This window comes from Oryctolagus cuniculus, chromosome 3 (assembly GCF_051225735.1).
Source record: "Oryctolagus cuniculus isolate XC-2025 breed Fujian yellow rabbit chromosome 3, ASM5122573v1, whole genome shotgun sequence".
Classification (NCBI taxonomy): domain Eukaryota; kingdom Metazoa; phylum Chordata; class Mammalia; order Lagomorpha; family Leporidae; genus Oryctolagus; species Oryctolagus cuniculus.
In genome coordinates, this window is record NC_142869.1 from 16,815,322 (window position 1) to 16,835,242 (window position 19,921).

At 40.8% G+C, this 19,921-nt stretch overlaps 2 protein-coding genes across 10 annotated transcripts in view; one reads left to right on the forward strand and one right to left on the reverse strand.

Annotated features, from left to right (window-relative positions):
* Positions 1-15,548, forward strand: part of FARSB (phenylalanyl-tRNA synthetase subunit beta) — a 116,923-nt gene extending 101,375 nt beyond the window's left edge. For both annotated transcript variants that reach the window (XR_016231428.1, XM_070070150.2), the window contains one exon: positions 11,796-15,548. Coding sequence is in view for 1 of the 2 variants with exons in the window: in XM_070070150.2 (XP_069926251.1) it covers positions 11,796-11,812 (17 nt within the window). In the remaining variant the exon portion in view is untranslated. The remainder of the gene's footprint in view (positions 1-11,795) is intronic.
* SGPP2 (sphingosine-1-phosphate phosphatase 2) overlaps positions 1-19,921 on the reverse strand; it is a 148,458-nt gene that overhangs the window by 28,931 nt on the left and 99,606 nt on the right. For 6 of the 8 annotated variants that reach the window (XM_089328977.1, XM_089328976.1, XM_008259230.5 and 3 more), the window contains one exon: positions 19,398-19,487. The exons of 1 other annotated variant lie outside the window; for it this stretch is intronic. In XM_089328977.1, the coding sequence (XP_089185103.1) occupies positions 19,398-19,487 (90 nt within the window). Of the gene's footprint in view, positions 1-239; positions 366-19,397; positions 19,488-19,921 lie in introns of all 8 variants that reach the window. One more of the 8 variants, XR_016231431.1, reaches the window with a different exon arrangement.

Below are 19,921 nucleotides of genomic sequence, written 5' to 3' on the forward strand. Positions count from 1 at the left end.
CTCCAGGTCCCTTGTATCTTTGCATTATTTCCCAGAGCTCCTTGCCTAGTGGCTGACCTGTAGCAGAAATCAGGAGAGCAGAACACATTGCTCTCATCCTGAATGTCTGCAGTGTTTAGTGCTCAGTGTTTCAATAGATAAGTAAACTCTTCCATTCCTTCCTGTCTTCCTTTGTAACTGCAGTTACCACATTCCCAGGCATCTGGTTCAAATATTCTTTATAAACTAATTGTGTTCACCTTCAATTCAGCAGGAGATGATTTTAGTCCATGGCCCCAGCATTTGAGGCAAAACTAATCTTAGTCACAAGAAGGCTGCTGTAGATTTTTCTCTTCTTTCTCGGTGCACACCCATAAAAGGTGATACTGCAATAAACACATTTAAATAGTTTTGTAAGAAAAACACTTGAACCACAGCTAATGAACTTTCTAATTTGAGACTTTCAATTTCCTATAACAAAATTATTCTAAATGGCTTCTAAAAGTAAATACTTCAAATGCTTGAAAATTTGGCAGCACCTTTTTTGCATTAGCTTTTCTAAGCTACTCAATTCACAGAAAACACAAAATTACCATCTCTGAGTTGTATCTGTTGTTTCTCTTTTCCCTCCTTCCTTTCCTGTTTCCTTTTCTTTCCTTTTTTTTCTTTTTGTAAATTAAAAATTAGGATGGCTAGGTATTGTGGTGCAGAGGTTATCTTGACACTTGGGACATGCACTTCCCGTAAGAGTGCCCATCAAGTCCAGGCTGCTCTGTGCTTCCAATCCAGTTTTCTGCTAACATGCCTGGGAGGCAGCAGGGATAGCCCAAGGACTTGGGTTCCTGCCACCCAGATGGAGTTCCTGGCCCTTAGCTAGCTGTTGAGGACACTTGGAGAATAAACCAGCAGATAGAAAAATCCATTCTCTCTCTCTCTCTTTCTCTCTCCTGCAAATAAATAAATCTTTTTTAAAAATTAGGAGGTAATTTCTTTGGAATTGCAAAGGATTTGATGCCTGTATGTGGGACCGGAGGGAAAGTAATTCGCAGTTACATAGATTGGCAAAAAATAAATGTAAGGCAGATGACAGTTTAATTAAAACCAAGGCAGAGGTGGGGGGGAGAAACCAGCCAGCACTGGGATAACCCCATCCTGAATAGGTGGATTTCAAGGGTGGAGAGCAGAGAGGGAAGAATGCAGGTGTTTATAGGCAGATGAAATATACACAAGATAGGCAAGAGAGAGTGGTACAAAAGGCAAGGTAAGGAAAAGACATGAGGGCAAAAATGGCAGAATATTCTTTACTTTGCAAACAACATAGTTCAAACATAGTTCATAGTTAATCTACATAATACTCAATTACCCAGTAATTTGACTCTTAGAAATTTATTCTGAAAAAATAATTGGAGAAGATAATAAAGCTGCTCATGAAAGTTAACATAGAAGAATGATTCTTGTTGGGTTATTTAACTCACGCCAATTAAGTCCAAAAAGTAATTTGTGCTCCATTACTCAAAGATCAGAAAATGTAAACAACAAAAATAGTATAAAGAATAGAACAGAGGCAAATGTTTAGCCTAGTGGTTAAGATGCCTGAGTTCCACATCAGAGTAATTGGGTTTGAGTCCCCACTTTGGCCTCTGACTCCAGCTCCCTGCCAATGCAGACCCTGGGAGGCAACAGAGGATGACTCAAATAACTGGGTCCCTAGACCTATGCTGAGTTCCTGGCACTCAGCTTTAGCCCCAGCCCTGCCATGGCCATTGAAGACATTTGGTGAGTGACACAGCAGATGGGAGCTCTCCCACTCTGTCTCTCTCTGCCTCAGCTTCTCTATGTTTGTGTCCCTCTAATCTATGATAATAAAAGACAATGCATACTTCATCACACTAATGATATGAAAAGATATAAATCAAGCCTACTGTTCTTTATATCAAATATGAAATAAATATATTTTTATTTCATAACACAGCAGGTATATTTTCTATCTGAAAAAATACACTTATGCAACCAGATTTTTTTATGGTTTTAAATAGCCATAAGTGAGGTATATCATGTAGAATACAAATTTTACATAAGGGTTGATCTTAATTTTATAAAAATATATACTTGTATGCATGGATAAAATATAAGAAAGAAATAGACAACAGTTTTTTGCTGTTGGGTTATCACAGAGTACTATTATCTTCTCTACACTCTGAAGTATTTTTCAAATTTTCTATAGTCAATGCCTGTCATTTTTACCAGAATAAAAATTAAGAGGTAAAATCAGATAGTTAAAATCAGAACATTTCAAAATAAGACTAAAGTAGAAATAACTAATGATTATAATTTTCATGTCACATCAAAAACAATGAAATGTTGCCAAGAACCCACATGACAATCATAAGTAACATTTAAAATAAAAGGCACTTAGGATGCATTACCAGCACAACCCCACAGATCACACTGAAATACAATCAACCTTGAATTCAATTTACCATCCCAGATTTAAATTCAGCCTTTTAAATTATTTGAGGGAAAAGTCATTACATGAAACTAACATTTTCCAAAGTTAAACGTAGCAAGGTTTATAGCCCTGTGATTGTTATACTCATTCTCATTTTCAGTTATAAAACTTAGTATTTGTATAAAAGCTTACACCTTATTGTATCTTGTTATGGGAAACAATAATAGGTAGGCTAAAGTGTTTAGAAAAGAACGCTAATAGAGCTATCCAAAGCTTCAGAACAAATTTTTGTGAAAGTTTATATAAACACATAAAACAGTGTTTTCAGTCTCAGCCAGACAGAAACACGGCTCCTTTTGGTAAACATCTCCAGGTATTTCAACAACAGGCCCTAATCCTGAGAACTCCCAGCGTTTGTGAATTCTGACCCTACATCACGTTCCCATATGCAGTTTACCAGCGACAATTTTACATTCTCTCTCCAAACATCTTCACTGAAGAATGCTATTGAGTGGACCAACACAACACAAGGTTAGCTAGCTAGAAAGAAGGGGCGAGAACAAACCCATTCATTCTATTGTGAGGAAAGAATGCATTCAAATCTCGGAACTATTTATGCGAACTCTATGATTCTGGCGTCTACCCCTCTGCCAGGTCCCCTGCTGCGAATGTAAGGGCCTTCTCTGCCCTTGGCTGCCTTCAGAGAGCGAGCTGAAGCCAGGAGCAGAGTAAAAGCCAAGATCCACTTCTTTGCAGATGCTGCGATGCTTTGAATGCAAGCAGACACTGACATTACAGCAAATGAAACAAACCTACACTCTACAGATCTTTCTAGAAAATAAAGTTTAGTTATAGATCAACATTTCCCAGTTGTACCCAGAATATTCATTCTTTTCCATCCTAGCTCACAATGAATTCAATTTCTGAGAATGATGCAAATGAGTTTCAATAGCAGCCAAATGGCAAGAGGGAGGCAACCATTGTTCATGAATATGAATATAGATGATTACAGGGAGAAGCCTACAAGTTATATAATTAACATATGTATAAGGGCAGAAAAAGTGAACATGTAAGTTTAAAAATATTAATTTCCTGGTGAAGCACCTAAGGGGCTACAGAGATTGGCCAAAAGCAGGGAGCCAATGCTATGCCATGTGGTGCGAGCACAGCTACGGCATCTTCTGCTGTCCAAGGTCTTTGGTAGGCTTGCTGTCATGGGAGCCCTTCCTTTCTATGGTGTGTCTGTCCTCTAAGCCACCTTGGATATCCAAGCATTGTTATAAGGGAGAGTCTAAGGCTCACTAGGCATGAATATCTATGGTGATAAAGAGGAAGGCTTTCTACAAAGCTCTCTTGGAAAATCACTGAAGCTTGGAAGTAACTATATGAGGCAGAAAAAATTATGCTGGTTTTCACCTTCTGTAATTTTAAGATAAAGGCCCACTTGGAGAGTGAGCATATTTTGACCATCAGTAGACATCAGACTGGTATTTTTGACCAAAAAATGGTTTTCTATAAATGTGTTAAGAAAAATTATACAAAAACTGGAACAAGGCAATACTTAATTTCAATGTCATATGGTTGACAAAGGCTGTGCAAGGATCATAGAAGAGAAAGTGCTTTGTACAATTCAGTTAAAGGTCTCCGATTTTGTGAAGTTGAGAGGTTAGCTGGTAGATTTTTTGCCTGGTTGATAGGAAAATAATTTCTGTTTGGTGGGAATGTCATTCACCTGCAAAGATTACAGTCAGTTGCCCGTAGGACAGTATTCCTATAGAACACAGAACCAATTTTGTATGCAACCCAGTAATCTGAATGTAATATTTCTTTTTAAAATTATTCACAAATATGTATTGACTCTTTTATTAAATCTTACTGACACTGGATCAATGAGTTGAATAAAGTCTTTGACACATACTCATTTTATATTTGCAAGAGAGCTATAATTTTACGATTTAGGAATCCTACTTAGCAGGTAGATAATTGTTTAATGTTCAGTCATATGACTGCTTATAAAGAAAATTCCCTTAGAGGATTGAATATACTATTTCATGGAAAATGATTGCAAACTTGTTTTCTTTTGTATATTGTCTTTCAAGAGCACTGGTTTGCTAAGAAAGTAAACAAAGCAGGTATTATATTAATATGATGCTATAATAAGGTATTATTATACTGTTTAAAATATCAATATTAACCAGAAAGTACTTAGGTTCTTTCTTTATTTCTCAATTTTATCCCATTTACAGCATGATTTGGGAAATCATGGGAAATAATCAGTTGCTTGTTGTGGCTTCACAGAATCTAACAAGTCCAAACAGGAGGTCTTCAGAAAAAGACAAAAGTTCCCCAATCGTCATTCACACTAATATGAACAGTTCTGACTAGAATGAATCACAGGGCTTGTCAGGTCAGCAGGATTATGACATTAGATCAAACAAGTTTCCAGGCAGGTTATAACATCATCTTTGACAACAGCTTGCAAGAATGACAAGTATAGGGAAGGGCAATCTGCTAGGAGACACAAAAGACACTGTCAAACATTTGTGAGATTTTTCTCAAATCTGGGTGGGCAGAGGGCCTCAGAGCAACGCCAGAACAGAAGAGAGTCACGTTCAATGTAATATAATTGTTAGGCAGGTCCACGCAGGTTGAAAGTCAATTGGCATCGTCACCGTATTTGCTGAGATATGTCTGTAGACCCAGTGCCTTTCAAACTGTATCCTGCATTCAAATCCTTTAGGAAGCGAGTTAAAATGAAGGTTCTGATTTAGAAGGCCCACGTGGGGCCTGAGATTCTGCATTTATACCAAGTCCTGGTAATGTGGAGGCTGCTGGTCAGAGGATCATGGGGTGAACGGTGAAACCGCCTCCCCTCGCTGAATCACAGATGCCAACATGGTCTCTTTGTGCTGAATGCAGCATGTCAGAGCTTCCAGCATGCTTTTTTGGAACCCTCATAATTGATTAAAAAGCTTCTGAATTACATCAGTGCTAGACAGGAAACTGATATTGTAGTCTTTGAAAACCCTCAAATGGTATTTTGATGTAGTAACAATTGTGCACAAAGAGGCACAAGAGAAAGATCTGGAAACGCTTTGTAGACCTGGTGCTCACATTTAGAGGAAAAGTAGCTGTACCCAGTCCTTTGTCACTGGCCCTGGGGAATGTGGGTTTGAACCCTTGTCTGGCTGCTGTGCAAAAGCAGAATGTCCTAGGGGAATACTTTGCAGCTCTCTTACCATACTAGGAACTGGACATTACTGGAGATTTATAAAAATAAATCTTTGCAGACTGTTCTAGTGAAGTCAGATATGGTCATGCAGTCTTTTTGATGAGGCTGAACAATCTGAATTACAGAGATTGTCACTTACTGGTCATTATGTGTCAGGTGAGAAGGGGAAGCCATTGGATTTCATGATAATGGACAAGTGAGATGCAAGGTACAAGGAGGGGAAAGACTGTGGTACAAACGCTCATGGGCTGACGATGAGGGCATGTCCCAACACACCCACCAGAAAGTTGGGACTGGTGTTGTGATGTAGTGGTAAAGCTGCCATTTGCAATGCCAGTATCCCATTAGGGCACTGATTTGAGTCCCAGCTACTCTACTTAAGATCCAGCTCCCTGCTAATGGCCTGGGAAAGCAGTGGAAGATGGCCTAATTGCTTGGACCCCTGATACCCATGTGGGAGACTTGGAAGGAGCTCCTGGCTTCTGGCTTCCACCTGGCCCAACCCCAGCTGTTGTAGCCATCTGGGGAGTGAACTAGACAACAAATGATCTGTCTCTCCCTCTCTCTCTATAATTATGACTTTCAAACAAATAAATAAATCTCTTAAAAAAAAGAAAAATGTTGTTAAGTCAAAAATACATTAACATAGTCTAGCTTAGCAATAGCATACTATAGAGTATTGGTTGTTCCCCTCATGATAATGCACCGGGATCTGTGGTGGCCACCATCCAGTGGCCATGAGAGAAGATCCAACCCTATGTTACTAGCCCAGGAAAAGATCCAAATTCAAAATCTGAAGGATCACTTTTACTGAATGTGCATCACTCTAGCATAGTTTTAAAGTTGAAAAATCCTAAATCAAACCATGCTAAATTGAGGCCCATCTGTCCTCAGGTGATTCTGTTTTCACAAATATAATGAGAATGAAGTAGTATGGTGGGGAAACCAAATTCTGCCATTGACCCACGTATGTGAAATATTAAAAAAAAAAAAACATTCATTTAGTTGAGTTACAGAGAAACAGGGAGAGACAGAGAGAAAAAGAGCTCTTCCATCTGCTGGTTCACTCCCCAGTGCAACGGCAGTGACCTGGCTAAGCTGAAGCCAAGAGCCTGCAACTCCATCTGGGTCTCCCATGTGAGTGTTAGGGGCCCAAGCACATGGGCCATTTTCTGCTACTTTCTCAGATGCATTAGCAGGGAGCTGGATCAAAAGAGCAGCCAGAACTCAAACCGGTGCTCATATGTGCCAGCATTGCAAACGGTGGCTTAACTTGTTGCACTACAACACTGGCCCCAATGAAGTTCTTTGTTGTATTTATTGTTGTGTTTATGTTATTGGTAGGGAATGGAGACATTTCATGAGAAATTAAAACAATTATATGATACATAATATATTCAAGGATCTTGAAAAAGAATTATCATTTTTCATCTTTAGTCAGGAAACATTATTCCTCTCTAAAGGAGGTGAAAAAATACTTACAGTAAATGTAACAAAAATAAAACTCATTAATTAAACACCACATCTCATTAACCTCCTTGTATTCATTACCTACCACTCTGGAATAAGAACAGTAATGGCATTTTTTATGGCTCCATATTTCTTCAGAATACTGACTAAAATAGATTTCCAATTTGGGAACTACAATAAGGAATGCCATCAGTTTTTTTTTTATACATAACTGTATGCTAATCATCAAGACAGGACATAGCAAGAAACAGTGACATTATCATTTACAGGTTGTCCCACTGTACTATTCACCATCTAATCACACATCCATTAGTTTTAATTCCAGTGGAAAGTGTGAGAAACCCAAGGGTCATCCTGCAAAGCACACAGGGAAAGAAAGTTCTAATACAGTGCACCAGCAGCAGAACACCTGATTTAAACTTCTGAGATGAGAAATCTCTCATGGAACTTTGTTTTGGTAGCAAGATCATTAAGACTTTATAAACTTTATATTTGAGGTATAATGCAAGGTTTAAAGAATAAAATAAGCAAGAGAGCTTGAAATCAGTACTGCATTATAATTTTTACAGGTACCCAAGTTCCCTAGCTTTCAACTAAGTTTAATCAACTCTCATTTTTGATTAGCACTCTATCAAGCAGGCCAGTACACCAACAAGTGGCACCCTACAGAAACCTCTTACTTGCCACACAGTTCCTAGGATAAACGTGTTTGTATTCCAACTGAGCAGTCACTTGGATATTATAAAGATGACTATTCAATGAAATTTCTTGCCTTCCTTCATGACTTCTGTATTTTGTTCAGTAGATAAAAGTTTTTCTAAAAAGTCAATCTTCCAAGTACAGCTCTTCTGCTAAAAGTGGAACCACCCCATCAGCAGTTAATAATGTGATTGGCAACCATCACCCCTTCCAAGGCAGGGTCCAAGCAAAAGATGTGCAAGTCAGAGAGGAGAAGTTTGCCAGTCTTCTTATTTTGTAGAGCTTTGGCGGGTGCCAACCAAATTTTCTTTGAAATCGTCAAACTTCCGGTTGGGAGCCTGCCACCTCGGCCATATAGGTGCAGACTGGGCAGCGGCTCGCACAGGCTTTACGGGATTCTCACGTGTCCAAGTGGCGGTGGCCACAGCGTTTGGGAACTGTGTGACCCACAGTCTCTAATCGTGCGGCAGCTGGATGTCTGGTGTGTGGGGCAGGCAGGTGCCCAGGAGCAGGAAATGGCAGGCGTTGCCTGTGGGCCAGGCCCTACAATGGTGAGGGTGTGGAGGGACCCCCTGGGGGAGCAGCAGCCACAGCACGCCTGTCTCCTCAAAGTCCTCGCAGATGGCCCAATGAAATAACTTTATGCAGGTATAAAGTAAGTCACAGCACTTACGGGATGTGTGCTTTTAAACATGTGAAACGTGACGGACCTACTTCCTTTCTCATGTTAGTGTGCTTCCAGGAGTATCCCCACCGACATAAACGTGGACTGCAGCAAGGTTTTGAGATTCAAGGTAAGTTCTAGGCCTTCCGCTGATTTTTCAGAACATAGTCACAAGCCTACTACTGCATTCGTCCAGGTTTGTCTGCTGCAGCCAGATTAGTGGCCATCAGATCACCAAGAAGGACATATTTTGGTAATGAGAACAGTTTTCAGACAGTTTTATGACTGTGATGGGTAAACAGTCCATTTTCCCTTTTGTGTCTGTCTGGATACTGCAGTTTCTCTCCATAGGCAACTTGGCCCAGCTCAACTCTGTAAACATTGTTAAGTGACTTTCTCATTTTGAAACAGCACCACAGAGAAAGGCAGGAGGGAAATGAATGTCGTTGAGAACTTGGTTCCTTTTGCACTCAGACTTAGGAGGTAGGGTTGAAATGACAAAGGAATTTTGTAAACCAATGGATTGCAGGTTTTAAAACTGATTCCCAAACAAACAACACATAAGCTGTTTGGAACCCATGTCCTTGTTTGATTGCCAAAATTCACAATAAGTATTGTTCTCTTAAAAAAAGAGAGCAAGGGCAGGAAAAAAATAATTCAAGTGTCTGGTAGAGGTGTTATACTTTCATCAAAGTTTAAACTCTCCATTCTAGAAAAAGAGAGAGAGAGAGAGAGAGAGATGGATGAATCTTCCATCCACTGGTTCGCTCCCAAAATGGCCATAGGGTCATGCAGAAGCCAAGAGCCTGGAACTCCATTCAGGTCTCTCCCATGGGTGGAGGGGCCCAAAGACTTGGACTATCTTCTGCTGCTTTTCCAGGTAAATTAGCAGAGAGCTGGAATAGAAGTGGGGAAGCTGGAACTCAAAGGCATATGAGATGTTGATGTCGCAGGTGGCAGCATAGCTGGCTGTGCTACAATGCCGGTTCTGTGCTTTTATTTTTAATTGTCTATAATATACTTGGATGGAGGAGAAAAGATACAGTTTGTGTCCATTAAACAAAAATAGCCTTATTGGTTTTGGCAAACAATTCAGGCTCACTGTTAAAAATGTATTTCAGAAAATTTTATCCACTACTAACTTTCCCCTATGCACACAAACAATTAAAAAAAGTTTACTTATTTGAAAGGCAGGGAGAGTTCGATTCACTGGTTCACTCCCCAAATGCCCCAGGGTGGGGCCTAGCCAAAGCCAGGAACTCAATCCAGGTCTCCCCCATGGTTGACAGGAACCTAAGAACTTGAGTCATCCTCTGCTGTCCCCTGGAATGCATTAGCAAGAAGCTGGAATGAAAGCAGAGGAGCCAGGACTAGACTTGGCAATGATATCAGATGGATGTAAGCGTCCCAAATGGTGGCTCAACCTGTTGTGCCCCATAACTCTCCCCAGCACATACACACAACTTGACAACCAGTGGCACTGCGCTGTTCACTCTGTTCTATAATTTGCTTTTTTCATTAACTATTGGTCACATTTTCCCATGATAGCAGAATCATTTTAAGAGCTATGTAATATTCTACTACATGGAAATACCATGCCTTGGGACTGGTGTTACAGTGTAGCAAGTTAAAGCTCTGCCTGACATGTGGACATCCCATATGGTTCGAGTCCCAGCTGCCTCACTTATGATCCAGCTACATGCTAATGTGCCTGGGAAAGCAGTAGAAGATGGCCCAAGTCCTTGGGCCCCTGCACCCACGTGGGAGACCTTGAAGAAGCTCCTGGCTCCTGGCTTCAGATCAGCCAGCCATTGTGGCCATTTAGGGAGTGAACCAGTGGATGGGAGATCTCTCTCTCTCTCTCTCTCTCTCTGTGTGTGTGTGTGTGTGTGTGAATGTATCTATATACTTTATATTCCTTTTCATTCATTGGTCTATTTGTCTTCCTGCCAATACCATTATCTGTTTTCTGAAGAGTTGTAAGTATTGATGTCAAGTGGTGAAGACCCTCCACTAAATAGTTAAAGATTAAAAATGTTACCTCAAAGAGAAAAAAATCCTTTTGTGGACTGACTGTGGATTGATACACTGGATAACATTAATGTTAAATAATTCTGCTCCCAGAGATGCTAGTGATAGGGTGAAAAGGGAAGCCACAGAGAGGGAATGTAACCAATGCAGCATCAGTAACCCAGTAAGGAAAAGACAAGTGATGCAGTACGAATGGACACTCCAGAAAGGAGGGTAGCTGACGGTCAATAATTACGCGGAGGGGGCTGAATGTCATTTTTCAGAGAAATCAAAACCACATGAGATGCAAGAAATAGCCACTAAAAAGGCTAAAGGAAAGTGAAGCTAAATTACAGGCAGGGATGTGGAGAACGGGAAATTCCATACAACACTGCTAAGAGTATAAACTGGGATGATTCTGTGAGAAATGCTATAAGCTTATTCAAATGTCTCTGTATTTGTTCTACTAGTCTTAGGACAAATTCTGAGAACTAGTTCAGAAGCATATGTATCATGTTTTATGGCCTTTGATACACATCTCATTACAACGTCCCTTTATCATTATGTCCCTTTACTCAACCCCTGAACAGCACTGGTTCCCATTCCCATTCTTTCATTTTTGTTTTACTAAGTCATAGTCAAAAATTTCTAAGTTATATCATGTTTTTTATTTATATTTCCCTTATTACTTTTATTATGGCCCTGAAAATACAGATAGAATTGTTAAATTTACTAGGTATCTTTATTTTTCCTTTGGGGAAACTGCATATCGTTATATATTGGAATGTTGTACTTTTGCTTATTAATTCTTTGCTTTTTACCCATTATATTTTTGAAGATAACTTCCAATTTTTTAAATATACAGACATTTTCAAAAAATGTATGCAGGAAACTCTTCTAATCTTTTACTTTGTGAGTGACATATTTAATATCATTTCTAGCAAGGTTTTTTCCATGTTAAGTTTACATAAATATTCACTTACATTTTTTTCTGATTTTTTTTTTTCTTCTAAGTGGTTATAGCATGACTGAGGTAAAGACAGAAGTCTCAGCCCTGACATTTTATATTACTTTCTGTCTTCATGGCTTGGAACTACTGGTATTAAGTATTCACGACTCTTCTTTTCTAAGGGGTACATCTGCCTTCGGAGGACGGTGACTACTTGATTGAACTAGATTGAAACTGTTATGATTGGATTGAATTTGGAAAGAAGCCTTCACTCTCAGGTTTCAGTGGTTGGTTGAGGAATCACAGCAAACCATTTTCTTTCTCTTTGTTCTTGTTCCTCCAGGGAGACAAACAACTTAGAGGGCTGCAAATGAAAATGAAGTGCAAGTATATGCCAGTGCTCTCCTGAATGCCACGGCCCTGGGGAGCAGGAATTTACGTATGTATTTCCTCAAGTGAACAAATAAGTGAAATCTTTTTTAAAAACTATGTAAAAATCACTTCTCAGCCTTTTGGCTAAGATTGACTATAAAAGGGTACTTTTAAAAATTTATGAGAAGGGGCCAGTGCTGTAGTGTGGCAGGTAAAGCTGCTGCCTGCAGTGCCAGCATCCCATAGGGGCTCTAGTTTGAGGCCCAGCTGCTCCACTTCCAATCCAGCTTTCTGCTACAGCCTAGGAAAGCAATGGAAGACGGCCCAAGTCCTTGAGCCCCTGTGCCAGTGTGGGAGATCTGGAAGAAACTCCTGGCTCCTAGATTTGGATAGACCCCATTCTGGCCATTGCAGCCATGTGGAGAGTGAACCAGCAGATAGAAAACCTCTCTCTCTCTCTCTCTGCCTCTGCCTCTCTGTAACTCTGCCTTTCAAATAAATCAATCTTAAAAAAAAAGTTTATGGGAAAATTAATTTAAAAGATAAGTTTATTGTGGTATAAAAAATCTTGAAATCCATGCATAGTTTTTTCATAACATACATTTCCATGCACTTCTTAAAGATTCCTCACAGTACTTGCTCTTATCACTTTAATTAAACAGTGTTTTAAAAATTTAACGACAGTACTTTTTCCATTAAGAGACATGCTTATAAGTTTATAGAAAAACCTCATCCTTCAGTGAAACCATAACACATATATAATAAAAAGGCAGGCTCCTAACCGGGGAAAGAAACACATGAAGGCTAGCTTGTATGGGTGGCTGAGGCATGTCTTTATTCTTAGTTATTTTTCTGGTCACTGGGACACATCTAGTGACACAGATAAAATGTACAGGGGTCCTGGATCTCAAATCTGTGCTCTCTCTCTCTCTGAATGTGGCTGTTTTTACTTATCTGGGGGAAGAGGATGCATCTCAATACAACCCCGTTTTTAGTACTTATCTGAGCTCCCTCTTTGTCTATCTGGGACTTCAATGGCATTTTGAGTCTTTCTCACTGAGATAAACTATCTGCGTCCCAACAGCAAAATCAACTCTCTGTCTTGGCTCCAGTGCACCATTCCTGCAGCCAGAAGCCTCACCCCTTTGGCTGTGCAGCCCTTGGCTCTGGGGAGCTGCCCAAGCGGTTCACACTCAGGCTCATTCCAGCCCTACTGCTTGACTGAGAGCACACCCAAACCATTTCATCTTGCACTCACAGAGCAGACAAAAACTGTGTTCCAACTATGGGTTTTTGAACAGTGTTGAGAAAGGAGATAAAAAAAATAAATTGCCTATATTTGTTAAATACATACCACAAGTGGTTCTTGCTGGAAATTGTGCTAAGCCCCAATTTTGATATAACTAATTCAGAAGCATGAAATGTCTTCAACATCCCTTCACGTCATCTTCAACAATAGCCGTCTGAACCTCTAGGGTGGTTAACTAATAACGATTTACTTTGTTTTAAAATTTTTTTTTCAAACTTTAAAAACAAGAGAGGATCAATGTTTTACTCTGAGTTCTTATTGCTTTTGAAACCAGAAAAAATTCTCTATTTTTACAAAAGGGTAAAAATATTTCTGTCTAGGGTAAAGGGAAAACAATGAGCAACAATAACATGGTGACTGACGCTCAGAAACACGACCAAATTTCCTTTTTATCTCAGTAAGCAACTCACCCAACAGGGCATAGCAAAAAGTAAGGCTTGGTAGAGTGTAATTTATATTACAATTCGCTTTTTCTCTATATTAAATAAGTCAGTTTAAAGGTTTTTTTTTTTTTTAAAGTGGTTTCAAACAACTTGAAAAAACAACACACCAAAAATCCTCTAGTCCAAAGCCAGAACACAGTTTTGTATGGTCTGCAGATAATTTAATATTTGAGAAGCCTTTTGAACATCCTCCAACTCCAACCAAAGCTAAAGCAATACTAAGGGGGAAAAATAAATGAGTAAGCAAATAAAACCTAATATCTATATAATTATCCACAGATCAAACAAGTTAGAAACAATAAAATAGAGAAGCACTTCAGTAGTTCAAGTGCAAAATAATGGAATAACCATTCACTGTTTACTCGTATTTCACATACTAATTTAACAATAAAAGTTCTAATTTCACCATTAATATATTTGGGATGATTGTTTTATCAGTCAAAGGATTTAAAATCAGTTCTGTGTAACTGAACAATCCCAGACGTCTCAAGTACAGTATGATTAGTGTTCTAGGTTTTCTGTCTTCCATCTGCCATAAGCACAAACATAGTTATGAAAAACAGGGAAAATGCCATGATGTTGAAGTAGCAAGGAAAAGTCTATCAATGGGACTTGACTCTTTTCTTCTGTTGACTGGAAGCACTTTATTTTGGAGAACTGCCCCTCCCATGTGACAATCCTACTCCTGATCCTTGCTGACAGTATCACTCCCTGCTCATACAAGTTGACTCTTGCAGAGTTAGAGAGAGACAGAGAGAAAGGTCTTCCTTTTTCCGTTGGTTCACCCCACAATGGCCGCTATGGCTGGTGCGTTGTGGCCAGCACGCCGTGCCGATCCGAAGCCAGGAGCCAGGTGCCTCCTTCTGGTCTCCCATGCAGGTGCAGGGCCCAAGCACTTGGGCCATCCTCCACTGCCTTCCCGTGTAACAGCAGAGAGCTGGTCTGGAAGAGGAGCAACCAGGACAGAATCTGGCGCCCCAACCGGGACTAGAACCCGGTGTGCCAGGGCCACAGGTGGAGGATTAGCCAAGTGAGCTGCGGTGCCAGCCCCAGGTTGACTCTTGACTCAGCTGGCCCAATAGCACCTCCTGAACAGTGTTTAGTACAAGAATTGGCCTATTATCCAGGTGGGGCCAGTTAGAGATATTTCCTGAATCTCTCCTCACTGGAACTCTTTTAGGAGAGAAACAAAGAATTTAAGCTCAGAGCTTCCTGGGTCTATTTTCAGGAAGAATACAAGCCCAAGAGCACGAATCCACCCTGCAGAGAGATGCAGAGACAGGAAGATCATCCTTGGGTCGCACTTTCCCAGGGGAAGCTGCACCTCTGACCTTCTTATACTATGATAAGAAAAACCAACAGATTTCCCTTTAGCTAAAACTAGTTTGGGTTGGTGCCTGCCATTTGCATTCAAGGAGTCTGGATTAATAGGGACAGTAACCTCTCATGTCTGGGCACAATTAGCTGTGGTGAAGCTACTGAGCTCTTTCCAGTCCCTGTTCTCAGGATACTGCTTCTGCACCTCACAGGGATGCTTCCCAGGGTCCCATTCCTGCGGCTCACTGATGCAAGGGTGGTACTGGGTCCAACCAAAGTTTCACCTCCATACATGAGAGTTTTGACCTGAAGGGGAAATTGTCAGGAGTGAGAATACATGCATGGTGATACCCTACAGGGAAGAAGACAACACTCCTCAGAGCCACCGTGCTTATAATCTTCTCTGAAGCTTTGATGTTTGATTCTATCTTGAATTCAATGAGCTACTCAATCCTTCCCAGACATTCTTATGCATTCTCTCTCTCTCTCTCTCTCTCTCTCTCTCTGTCTCTTGCTGACTGCAATTAATTTATTCTTCAAACCAAGAGGAGATAAATTATACAACAAAAAACTGTTTTGGATGTCATGGCATAACCTAGAATGCTTTTCACGATGGGAAATGTAAGACTTTAATAAAAACTGGCTTTGGTAATAACGAGCTTTGTTTTATCTTGGATGGCAAGCCTAGAGGCAGGGTGGCCCAGTGTGGTACCAGTGGCCTCTCAAATGTCACCAGGGCTCTGTGTTTGTTATTTCTACATTTTGGCATGAGCCATGCTGACTTCTCTTAAAGACCGATTCTCCAAAAGGTGCCAAATGACTGCCACTGACAAGGCGGGGCTATGTCGTCATTCACATCTAGCAGGAGACAGAGAAATTTCTCCATGCATGGAACAGCATCATCCGATTTGGAAATACTGTCCTGGCAATGGTGTAAGAGCAGCCCTGAGACCCTCTTAGGAGCCACAACTGACTGAGTTTGGTGACTCCCTGGCTGACTGAGGTTTGAGACGGGAGGACCTGGAATCTTGCTCATGTTTCTTATGTGGACATCCTGGTCAAATGAGATGCTCTTCCCTGAGGTGGGGTCAAAGCTGGTTTGGTGAGGGTGATGACACTGCAGAACCAGTTCAGCATTTCTTCATGCATCACTCAAGCCTGCCCAGGAGTCTGGCTAGAGGCTGTCAACAAAGCTGTGACACAGAAAGCAAAGCATTCATGTCTGACTAACAGTAACGTCTTCATGGCAGAGATAAGCAAATTATTTCTGTCTGTGAATTGCTCTCCCTGCTTGTACAGGGAGGACCATATCTACAAAGAGGCAGCCAGCAGAATGACACACTGAGGTGTGGTCAGCATCACAGCTGTGAACAATCAGTGATCAGCATGGTTCCTGATGCGGACACTGGGCTGCCCACACAGCACTGGTTTGAACCTTCCTTCCCCGTTTCATCCGCGTTTTGTTCGTGTGCATTCCAGTGTCCAGCACTGGACACTGAAGGGTTTTCTTCATTAATTGATCAATGACTCTCAACCTGGCTGCCCCATGAATTCAACCAGGGAGCTTTGAAAAAAACAAATCTGAGCACTCACCTCTAGATACATACTCATGTACACACACACACACACACACAGAAATTGTAGTAAAGGATATATAACAAAACCACACAGTTCAGTGGTGTGGAACACATTCACATTATTGTGTAACCATCACCTCCATCTGCCTCTAGGATTTGTTTCATCTTATGAAATTGAAACTTTATATACATTAAACAATAACTCATTCCTCCTGTCTCCCAGTTCCTGGCTACTTCCATTCTACCTTCTGTGTCTTGACTACTTTAGTTACCTCATCTAAGCAGAATCGTAGGATATTTGTGTTTTGGGACTGGCTTATTTCACTTAACCTAGTTTCTTCAAAGTTGATTCTTGCTGCTGTGTGTCTTATTTCCTTCCTGTCTAAGGCTGCCTAAATTCCATCATATGGATAAATACCCCATTTTGCTTATCCATTCACCTGCCAGTAGATACTTGCTTTGCTTCTACCTTTTTGCTATTGTGAATAACGCTGCTATGAACATGTGTGCGCAAATATCTCCAGAGGTACTTTTTAAAGTGTCCCATGGGATTTGAATATGCAGCCAGGGTTGAGATGCATTATGCATGACATTTCCTGGAGACTTCGAGGGGCCCAGGAAAGAGGCATGCTACCTTAGTTGGCTCCGTGCTAATTATAGCGCTCACCATATCAAGCAATCAGCAACTTGTGTGTCTGCCTCCATCGTAGACATGGAGACCCAGGAGGGTGGAGTAGGTTTGTGTACATCAATATCTCCCATATCTAGCCCCAAGTCTGGCACCCTCTAGTAGCTCATTAGGTAGCTGCCGAATAAAGATGACTAATGCTTAACAACTACATCCTACTATTAAGACCCACAGTCCCTTCTGCTACTAGAAATCTTGTACCATCAGCTCCAAAGCCATGCTCTGGTCCTACAACTTGACTAATCTGAGGGACTGAGGCTAAGTCAGGGTCAAAGATCTTTATGAAATAAAATAGTGAGTTTAAAAGAAATTCTGGACTCTAACAGTAGAACAGGATGGGATGCGGAATAGTTGCTGTGGTTCCTTGCTCTGGTTTCTTCTGGGACACATCCTCCATAAACACTGGCTGTATCCATTCCTTGCATCTGAATGAGTGGCCTAATCTATCTGCCCACACATATCTGCTTCCCCATCCCCATAACCCACTTTAAAAAGAAAAGAAAAAAAGCAGCAATATTCTTGGAGAGGTGGGTTTTGTGTGCTCGTTATTCGTTTCTGTAGCTTTACATTCTTATGTTTACTTTGGTTTTAATTTTAACCTGAGTTCCCAAGATCATTTTTTAATAAAACCTATGTAAATTAAAAAGTAGCCCCCTATAAAAGCAATGCCAAAACACCCAAGGGAGCTCTACTGAGTTGCATGTTGAAGTCGATGGAACATTTTTGGAGAGAACCTCGGTAATGCAAAGCAGTAGTGTAGCGAATTGAGAATTCTTTCCTCCCATCTCCCCTTCCTCTCTGAAGCCACCAGATGCAGTGCACAATGGGTGGGGACAGCAGGGACGTCTGTCGGTAGGTAAAATAAGAAGACTGGCCCTTAACTGCTCCCTCAGCATTTCCAAGATCTGCCCCTTCTTACCTAAACCCATAAATTAGTTGGGGCCGGGATTAAATGAGACAAGCAAGGAAGCTTATACAAATACAAGGTCAGATCTTGTTGTTATTTAAAATTGGAATAATTTGTTCATCATAGATTTTGGGGGGACATGAATTTTGATGTTTTAAAAAAGTATTGCATTAATATTATTAGATTTTGGGGGGACATGAATTTTGATATTTTTAAAAAGTATTACATTAATATTATTTATCTCAATTCCTGATGTTTTGAGTTTTGGGCAACCTTTCAATTTTGTGCCTCTCTGGCCTCACCCAAGGCCTGGCGCCGACTCCAGTTGCTGTCAGCACCTCCTTTTGCATTTTTAAAGGGGAATCATGATGTTCTCTGATCAGCTCTCGGGAAGCCATGAGCCCCTTTTCTCATGGTTTACTTCCTCAGTTCTCTGCCTCTGCCCATTTTGACAAATGATCTCCCCAGACCAGTTCACTCTTCTGCTCCAGCCCTTCCACCTTTCCCATGAGAGGAGCAAGGAGGTCCTTCAGGCATGCCCTTCCCTCCAAGGTCTTTTACTAACACAACTTTTGAGGTTCACAGTTGAGATGAACAGTGATCAAGGGTCCATTTCTTCTTAAAGAAAATTTTCTTGTGCTAATTATGCTGGTAAACAGTGTTCCTGTCATAACCGTGAACCATGAGCAGCCTGTGCTCTGGAGCTGCCTGGTGGCTGGATGATGCACTAGGAAGTCAAATTCTGCAATAATTTTAACTGTGCTGTGACAGCTCTGGGGAAAAAAATCCCAATATGGAATAAGAGAGGACAAACTTTTAAATGCAGCTGTGTCTCCCTGTTCCCACAACTCACTACCACCTAAAATGGTGTGAAAGGAAGGAAAACTGATTCTGGACTCCTCCTGGTGGGTGGGACCCTTACCCTGCAAGGGCAGTAGAGATCCCTGTACTTCAGAGCCCCATTTCTGTAAGGCCTTCAGTCGGGAACTGCATCCACTCACTTGCATCCTTGACCCTGGGTGTTTTTTCTGCACTGTTTGCTGCATCATCAGTAAACCAATGTGAAAAGAAATCACCAGAACCTCTGCTGTCATTTAGGCCATCTTCAAAGTCTTGAGACACTGTGCCTAGCTCAGCCTTGTTGATATTGTTTCAGTATTCTATTATTATTATTGTTATTATGCATGCACCCGAACATAACACTTAGTTACATCAATGACCTTAGAAATATAATTGCATAAGCAAGTAATTCAGTATAAGAACAGTATGAGAAACAGACTGACTATACTACTATTCAAGCACCCATGGCAAGAACTGACAATAAAGACTTACCAGCACTGTGTGCATGCCTGTGTAGAGCCTGCTGAGACACACCAAGGTGGAAAACATGACAGCCATCACCAGTCCCAAAACAAAAGGATACTGTGGGAAGAGAGAAGGATACAGGAACTCAGGTCATGCTCGGGCCTATAGCATTTGATGTCATAGGTGAGAAGAGGATTTATTATGCAATAACTTCTGGGCTCAGTCTTGCACTCCCTAGACCAACAATCTCACTATATAAAAACTTTGTTTTAGTGAGGAAATGTAAGAAAGAAAAGGGGAAGATGTCTAGGAATATAGTTCTGGCAGGAAGTTTCACAACATATAAACAAGCCAATAAGACACAGTAGAACTTGGCTTTAAGACTCAGGGCCACAACTATGGTGCTGGCAGTTTTAGCACAACAACTAATTTATACATCTAATACATCTATTCTTAAATTAGAACTTAAGAAACAAATAATTTGGTCCAGGGGCAAGGCAGATGGGCCTGTGCTGTAATCCAGGAGTCCTGATGAGCAACTTCTCTTTTTG